Source organism: Tachysurus fulvidraco, chromosome 6 (genome assembly GCF_022655615.1).
Source record: "Tachysurus fulvidraco isolate hzauxx_2018 chromosome 6, HZAU_PFXX_2.0, whole genome shotgun sequence".
NCBI lineage: Eukaryota > Metazoa > Chordata > Actinopteri > Siluriformes > Bagridae > Tachysurus > Tachysurus fulvidraco.
This window is the reverse complement of record NC_062523.1, coordinates 29,847,836-29,856,317: the sequence shown is the minus strand read 5'-3', so window position 1 is coordinate 29,856,317 and position 8,482 is coordinate 29,847,836. Positions and strand designations below refer to the sequence as shown.

General features: G+C 41.8%; 1 protein-coding gene across 4 annotated transcripts in view; it reads right to left on the bottom strand.

Annotated features, from left to right (window-relative positions):
- Positions 1-720: 720 nt before the first annotated feature.
- zeb2a (zinc finger E-box binding homeobox 2a) overlaps positions 721-8,482 on the bottom strand; it is a 49,372-nt gene continuing 41,610 nt past the window's right edge. For 3 of the 4 annotated variants that reach the window (XM_047814462.1, XM_047814463.1, XM_047814464.1), the window contains 4 exons: positions 6,749-6,857; positions 4,601-6,537; positions 4,042-4,222; positions 721-2,815 (listed from right to left, as the gene is read on the bottom strand). In XM_047814462.1, the coding sequence (XP_047670418.1) occupies positions 2,211-2,815; positions 4,042-4,222; positions 4,601-6,537; positions 6,749-6,857 (2,832 nt within the window). In that variant the 3' untranslated portion in view covers positions 721-2,210. The remainder of the gene's footprint in view (positions 2,816-4,041; positions 4,223-4,600; positions 6,538-6,748; positions 6,858-8,482) is intronic. The other variant, XM_047814465.1, reaches the window with a different exon arrangement.

The following is an 8,482-nucleotide window of genomic DNA, read 5'->3' as shown; positions in this document are numbered from 1 at the left end:
TTACCTACAGACAGAGATGGGGGGACTGGAGTCGTATGACTTGACTCGAGTCAGACTTAAGTCTCAAATTTGAGACTTGAGACTTGCTTGACAAATGTTAAAAAAGGACTCGACTTGACTTTGACTTGACATTCGTGACGAGACTTGACTCGGACTTGAGTTAAATGATTCAGAGATGGGGCCTCGACTTGACTCGAGTCAGACTTAAGTCGCAAATTTAAGACTTGAGGCTTGCTTGACAAATATTAAAAAAAGACTCGACTTGACTTTGACTTGTCATTCATGACTTACTCGTGACTTGCACATGTGTGACTTACTCGCACCTCTGCCTACAGATAACGATTGTGTACTGTACATTGTATGGCGCAATACAAACCTGACTGACAGAAAACTACAGTATCTGTACGTAGCTGAACTTCAGTGTGTCAGAGTGTCAACATTTAGGTTGAAATTTCTTCTTCAGGTTGATTACCGATGTCAGTGTTAATTTAATCAGACACGAAGGAACTCTTTGGTTTTCTAGACAACCTGAAATGTATTAAATAAAAAATCATACGTCATATCGGACGTGATACGTGTGAAGTTTCCACGATCCGTTATATCTGATATATTTTTTCGACTGATGTTATGAACGATATTGTAATTCGTAAAAAGCCTGGTACACACATCACACCGCAACGCATAAAGGAATTTCCTCTTCAGTAAAGCATGACACAGGCATTGAAAATTAAATTGGGCTACGTTTATTCGAGCAAGATCATATTTTAAGAGAAATTACAAATCAAAAAAAAAAAAATTAAATTATAATTCAACAGAAATGTCAAGAATCCCATTGACAACCTTCATCTCTTTAGCTAAAAAGAAAAACAGATGAATAAAGTGGAATATTTTTTTTCCTTCTCAAAAATACAGTGTTTTCACAATATCGTATCAAAAGTTCCCAAATTGTAGAATCTCCTTCATCAGGTACATTAAGTAAGTAGAACAATTCACAAGAATTGTTCCAGATACAATAAATGCTCTCTTAATGTAAAATTTGCTCCGATATTCACTTGTCAGGATCCATTTTACTAAAATATATCTATAACGAGGAACTATAATACTGTACACTACAGTATGAAATAAATATAATTAGGAAATATAAAATGAGTCACATAAATAAAATGGTAGTTTAAAATAAAAATAATTGGATTTTGTATTGAACAAAACAAACCATGGTAATACTGACAGACGGTCTTGGGAAAAAAAATAATAATTGCACAAACAATATGTAAACTAGGAAGTCTAGCTATACTAATACTGATGAAGGTAATTCAAATAAGAAGTTGAATGCTTTATTTTAATTTTTTATGTGATACTTAAGCGGGTGCATGGAGGACACGCGCTGACTCTACGGTACACTTTACAAGGATGGCACTTGCAGAAAACACAGGAGAAAGGTTTGCATATAGGGCTTTTCTCGAACGAAAAACAAAACAGGGATGTCCGACAAAGCCTCGCACAATGGAGCCTTCATCATAACGTTCTTAGTCCCTCTTTTTAAGACTTTGTATTTATCTTTAGAACCATACAGGTATTATTTAGATAATGATGCTTCATAAAAAAAAGCCATAACGTGATCCAAAATAAACATGTGGCAGGTCAGGAAAGAATAGATAAAAACAAATATATCACAGTAAGTGATGGACAAAACGTAACACTGACACGCTACTGCGACTCCAAATGCAGTGTATGTACATATACGCAATGCTTGCTCTTTTCTAAAATTTTTTTTTTTTTTACAATTATTATTTAATGTAGTAATTTATCAGAGTGCAATTCGAGGCTTGTGCTGTGACCACAATAAAAACACAGGGGTTATGGAAATAAGCACCACACAGCCTTTACGTTCCACTCTGTACACTTGTGAAACCTTTCCATTGGTTCTTTTATTATAATGTAGATCAACATCACTTTTGTTTTTGCATAATGTGAACTCTGGAACTGTCCCACCCAGTTTGGTGCCTGCTTTTGTTCGGGCCATGGACCATACCAGCCCGAGTTCCACTCTTCATGTCTCAGAATACAATATTGAATAACCAAGACATGGTAGTGTGGTCATAAAAGTGAATCTGGCTCAAAGTCCCTCAATGCGAGGGAAGGAGCAAACAATACAAGCAAAAGACAAAAAAAAAAAAAAAACACAGGAAACTTAATCCAAATTGCAGTAGTTAATCAGCATCCTCAATTTCGCCCTCGCCATCTGTCTTGCTCTCCGTCTTCCTCTCCTCCGAGCTCTCGTCTTCCGTTCCTCCTGATGCGTCGTTCTCTTTTTCATCTTTTGCCATACCATCCAGGCTTTGGCTCTCCAACCTATCCTCCATCGTTTCCATTTCCTTCTCCTCCCTGAACATTGCCTCTCGTCTGTCCGTCACTTCCGGGTACACCTTCTCCGCCTCCCTAGACCTGTCCTCCATGCCGTCTCTCAAGACGGTGCTTCCTCGTATCATGTCCTCGCCCTGCTCCTCCGGATCAGAAAATCTCAGTGGCGCAAGTCCCTTTAGGTAAGCGTGGTGCATCAGCAGCTCTGTGGGCTCCAGTAGACCACCGTTCTCATGGCTCTCTTGCTTGGCAGCCTCACGTTCCTCAGCCTCCCTCTTGCAGTAGGAGTAGCGGTGGTTCATGTGCTGCGAGTACGAACCCGAGTGCGAGAAACGCTTGCCACACTTGTCACACTGATAGGGCTTCTCGCCCGAATGCAGGCGCGAGTGCTCGATTAGATGGTGCTTGTGCTTAAAGGCCTTCTTGCAGATCTGGCACTGGTGTGGCCGCTTTCCTGTAGACACACAAGGAAAGAGACAAGCCAGCAGGTTAGTGAACCTACAATAAAACATTTCACTGATAGAAATATTATAATATTACATATTTTCTCATAACGTTTTGTTTTTTGTTTGTTTTGTTCGTTAACAAACCCTCCTCTTTGCATATCAAAAACTGTGAATACACAACTGGGTTTATTTTTGATTTTATTCCATAAAAAGTATAAGGGACTCAAGAGGGAAGCCATGATCCTGATGAGCTATTCTGAGGTTGTATGTGACCTCGCTGTATGCAGCCAAGAAGATCAGGTGATTATCACAGCATACCGCAAAAGGTGAAATCGAGGCAGTCAGCATCCTTGATGGAGCATGCTTTTTATGACATCATGTCTCCAGATTATAATTGCTTAGGTCAGACAGCTCCCTCGTGATACTGTAATGAGGTCTGAGGAAGGTAGAAACTTCCCCTACACCGTATTCATTCACCAATTCCTTTGGCAGGAGCTGCTGTGACTCTTAATCACATGGCTATACAGTTAGTCTAATGAATGCTGTAGCATTTGGCATTTTCAACTGTAACCCCGTTTTTACTTACGCGTACACATCCCACGCACATATTCGCTATCGTCTTTGAACACATGTAGCATATACTTGGCCATGGAGAGCACTGGAATGCCTGCAGCACCTTCAATCGCTGCCATGCTTGAGATGACCCCCCACCCACCTTCCCTCATCAAGTTCAAAAATAAACGAGAGAGCAGATTCCCCGCCCTGCATTCCTGGGGAGGAATGCGAATGAGGTATGATGCAAGCCTGTGTAAGAGAGGAGTCCCCCAGGACGGGAGGTCACGCCGTGGCATCGAAATGCCACACAAACTTGTATGCACCTGGCTTACCATGAAATGCTAGCATGATTAGTAAACTCTGTACATGACAGGCTTCCATTTCTACCGCTGATCAATATATTGCGTTCAAGAAATACAGATGCAAGAGGCCGGAATCAAATCCCTAGAACGTCTGCCGCTAAGCTAAATCAAACCTTAAATAGAGGCTCTAATAAAAGCCTGTTAAAAAGAGTCAAGCATTTGATTGGTGATCATGGATTTAATTGGACAAATAAATTAACAGAAATCAAGATAAAATGGGGTATAAAAGAAAGCAAATGATGTAAGATAGGAGGAAAAAAACGAAAGAGATAACTTGGGGTGAGGGTAAAAAAAAGAATTGTCTAAATGTGATATACCTGTGTGCTCATATTTGTGTCTTAGGAGGGAACTGGTCTTCTGGAATGTTTTGTCGCACAAGTCACACGCGTACATACCACTTTCGGTCTTCTTAATCTTCTTCCGGGCAAGCAGCAACTCACTGTCTGTCAGGTCCTCCAGCCCTGACAAATAGTCCCCTGTGCTGTCCAGCAGCTCTCCCTGAACGAGCGAAAGAGAGAAAGAGAGAGAGAGAGAGAGATTTTAGACTTTTAGCACAGAAATCCACACCTGTCACCTTAAGAGAGACATATCTACTTAAACCCAATTGTGGGCTGGGCTTATTTCTTGAACCTCCGTAAGACCTCCAAAGGGTTTTTTAATGACCGAGAAATTAAGTAGATTATGTTTGACCAACAAAATATAGGTTACAAAGTAAACAATGACTTTAAGAGCTATTCACAAAATGGCTAGCTTAATTAATTAGTTAATTTATAATATTCCAAATTAACTTTTCAAACAAATGACTATAGACATTTATTTATTCGATTATCCTCTGACCTACAGCAATAATAATCAATAATACTAAATCGAATTTACCTGGAATACTGTTTTTCGCTGGTATTTTCGTCGCTGCTGCATCTCAGCAAAGGTTGCTGCCCCTGCAGCATAAGTGTAAGCCATGTGTGGAAGGAAGCCCATAGGATCAAGTCCTGGGTAAGGCCGTAGTCCTGGGATGCTGGCCTGTGCTGGGGACATGAATGTAGATGGAGGGAATGCTCCATGAGGTGGTAGAGGGGTATAAATGGGTCCTCCGCTGAAGGGGTTGATACTAAAGATCGGGCTAGAACTTTTGTCTAGCTGGCTTTCATTGCCTACACTGTTGGAGCCATTGAACTCTTTCTTGATTTGAGCTAAGTCCAAGGGTTCTGCTCCTTGTTCCCGTTTAACATGGTCACTGTCTATGTTGAAACCATTTGGTTTAGGCTTCCTGTCAGATTTGGAGAGATGTTTTGGCAATGACAGGTCTAGAGGTTCACCATGGGCATCCTCTGAGGTGAGACTTGTAGGAGTATAGGAGCTGCTGTGAGAATGTTTTGAAGATGTTGAAGAAAGATTCAGGGGTGATGGGGTCTCACCTCTCAAGTGGTCCACAGAGTCAAATGCTTTTTCATTTATCTGTCTTATGCTTGACTTGGATATCCGGTGCCAAGTTTCACCATTGGTAGTACCTTGGAGCTCCGCTGTAGAGTCACTATACTGGCCAATGGAAGGTGACCTTGCAAGTGCTGATTCTCTAGCCAAACCATGGTTGCTGTCCCCACTGGCCCATTCTGGAGGTGGAGATCTTTTTCTGGACATACCATGGAGAGCCTGAGCTTTCCACTGAATAAAACACTTATTTACAAACTCTTGTGGAAGTCCAACTGCAATGGAGATCTTTCGCAGTTCTTCTGAACTGGGCTCTGTATTCATGGCAAAGTAAGCTTTCAGTACTGACAAGTGATCTGTAAATGGGTTGATTGGGCTAGTTGTATTTCTATCAGACATAGAAGAGGATACCATAACACTTTGTTGCTCTATGCCAGACACACCCCTATGGTTGATGGGTAAGCTTTCATTAGGTTTCAGGACTGCCTTTATCTCTTCGTTCATCTTGCACAGGTAGCGCTCATGCTGGTGCAAGGGAATAGGGCCATTGAATGACTCCTTGCAGTATTGGCAAGAGAAAGATGTGTACTGGCCATCCCTCTCCTGGGCCTTCTCATCTGAAATGGCACCAATTATATGATTGGGTCTCTCTTTCTTAATGTCAAGAGCCCTTTTTTCTGCATCTTCAGTTAGGCTCTGTGGGGAGGTTTTGGCCTCAGTGACCTTCTCTATCGTGTAGTCAATAATGCTCTTGCTAGGGCTGTTGTGTCCAACCCCATGAAATCCAGCCTGGGAGGCCAGAGCCAGCTTGTGCTCTTCCTTCATGTAGCCCCTCAGCTTGGAGGGCTCCTCGGGGTTGCTGTCCAACTTCTGCTGGTACACAGTGTTGTCGACAATCTGGAGGACCCGCTGAACCTTCCTTAGGTTACTGTTCATGCCTTGGTAGCCTAATGCATGTGCCTCCAACCTCAGAGCCAAGTTCTGCAAAGGGTTCTGTGACGAATTGTGCATCCCTAGGGGGCTCCCACCACGGCCAGTGCCATTGAGAAAAGGGCCAGGCCCTCCATATTCTGGCGGTGAAGCCATCATGAGCCGGCATTCATTGAAGTCCATGGGCTCAGCCTTTATATCAGGGTGGGCTAATGGATCCTGGAGACCAGTGCACCTGCTGTTTTCCAGTTTGCTCCTTAGCTGAGCCAAGGCAGGGCTGCCTGGCGATGAAGCGGCAGAGTTTGGAGATGAGCCAGGCTTGGTGCCGACCCCATGTCGTACCCGTCCATTTATAGAGATGAGGCCAATGCATTTCTTGCTACTAATGTGTGAACTGTAGGAGCCAGAGTGCGAGAAGCGTTTCTTACAGTTGGAGCATTCATATGGCTTTTCACCTAAGTAGAGAAACACAGGAAAATAATATCAAGATCTTCAATAAAGGATGACATACGAAAAAAAAGCCTAGTCAGTCGAATGGTATGTACAGTATATGATCCACATATAGTGCATGATAAAATTAAGAAAAGTTGCTTTGCTGATGTAAAATCGTTGGTCATCAAAAATCTATTTCAAAACCTCACAAAATGGTGATACTTGGCTACTTACCACTGTGGATGCGGAGGTGCTCCTTCAGATGGTGCTTGTATTTGAAGGCTTTCCCACACTCTGTGCATTTAAACTTGCGGTTTCCAGCCCCTTCGTTCAGCACCGGAGGCTACAGAAGAAACAGAGATCGAGCGATAAGTACATGGGGACGACCATTATTTCAGGGAGAACAAGATAAATTGCTTTAATCATAAATCATTTTGTTCCTAGATTTAAGCAACAGACTGTAAGCTAAATCTCCATCTACTCGCTCGAAGTCAATCGTAGGTACTTTCTTTTGAATTTGAAATTAAAATGTAGGCGGGCCCTAGATGCACAAACAAAACAACAGTAATCACTACTGCACCCCACTCACAGATACAAAGGTCTGTGAAAAACATGTGGGAGTCTAGGAGTGTGTATTCATCGAGCAAAACGTACCCAGTGAACAGAACACAATTTTCCAAAAGTTTAATGTTAGTGGGAGAGCACAGCTTAAACGACCGTACTCTAGCAAATTATAGCTAACGTAAAACATGCGGAAAAACGTACACGCTACACACGATGTAAAGAAACATCTAGAATTCAAGGTAAACCTGAGAATTAACAGTTGAAAATGTTCAGGAAAATATCCCTAGAGAGTGAATAAACAAACGTTTAATGTAATTTAGGGATTAGGCTAGGCTAGATCTCTGGAAGAAAAGCCATCTGGACATGTTTAAGTTAGTCTGGAAAGGTGTGTGTGTGTGTGTGTGTGTGTGTGTGTGTGTGTGTGTGTGTGTGTGTGTGTGTGTGTGTGTGTGTGTGTATGAGGGAGATTGAACAAGATTAAGACAGATAAGAAGGCAAGCTGGAGAGCTCACATAGCGCTATGCGGTTGAGTTTTGCTTCAAAAGTTTGTCGTTTGAATGTGAAGTATCTTCTTTCAATCCAATTAAATGCTTGAGAGCTTTTTCACCACAGACATTTTTTTCTAAAAGAATAAAGGTGAAATGGTGCCTTTTTGTATTATCATTTTTTTTAACAGCCCGTATAAGTGCTTTTCAGCTACGCAGGCGTCTTGCTGCCCTGAAACCGGCGAGAAAGACCGAAACGAATGTCAGCATTGGGCGCATGTTTGGAGTTTGATTCCACTCCAACAGCAGCTGAAGCAGAAAGTCTATAGAACTCAATGTGCTAGAACATCCCACACATGCCTTACCGTGGGCAGACGACCGTGCACAGCTGTGGCTCCGGTGTGAGAGATCTGCATTTTAAGGAGGCTCCAGAAAAATGTTTAGTATGTGAAGCCAACAGGGCCAGAGTTAACGGACCATCTATCTATCTATCTATCTATCTATCTATCTATCTATCTATCTATCTATCTATCTATCTATCTGTCTGTCTGTCTGTCTGTCTGTCTGTCTGTCTGTCTGTCTGTCTGTCTGTCTATCTACTCTATCTACTCTATCTGTCTATCTAAACGGTGGGATGGTTACAGGACATTTCTTAATTAGAAAAGGTATTTTTAAAAATACCGATGGCATTCCTAAAATTCCGTTTGGTGTTCCCGGTTTTGGATCGGATAAGTTCATTCCGGATAATAAGCTTTCTGTAGTCTATTTGAAGACGCGCCGCTTTTAAATGAAACGAATTTAATATTCCCTTTTTTTTCGTCGACTCGGTTTCCTTTCCTTTTTATTCTGCTTTTATTCTATAATTTAAAACTACTTTCATGTATGAGATCGACTACGGTAGCCTTCTTATTTATTTATT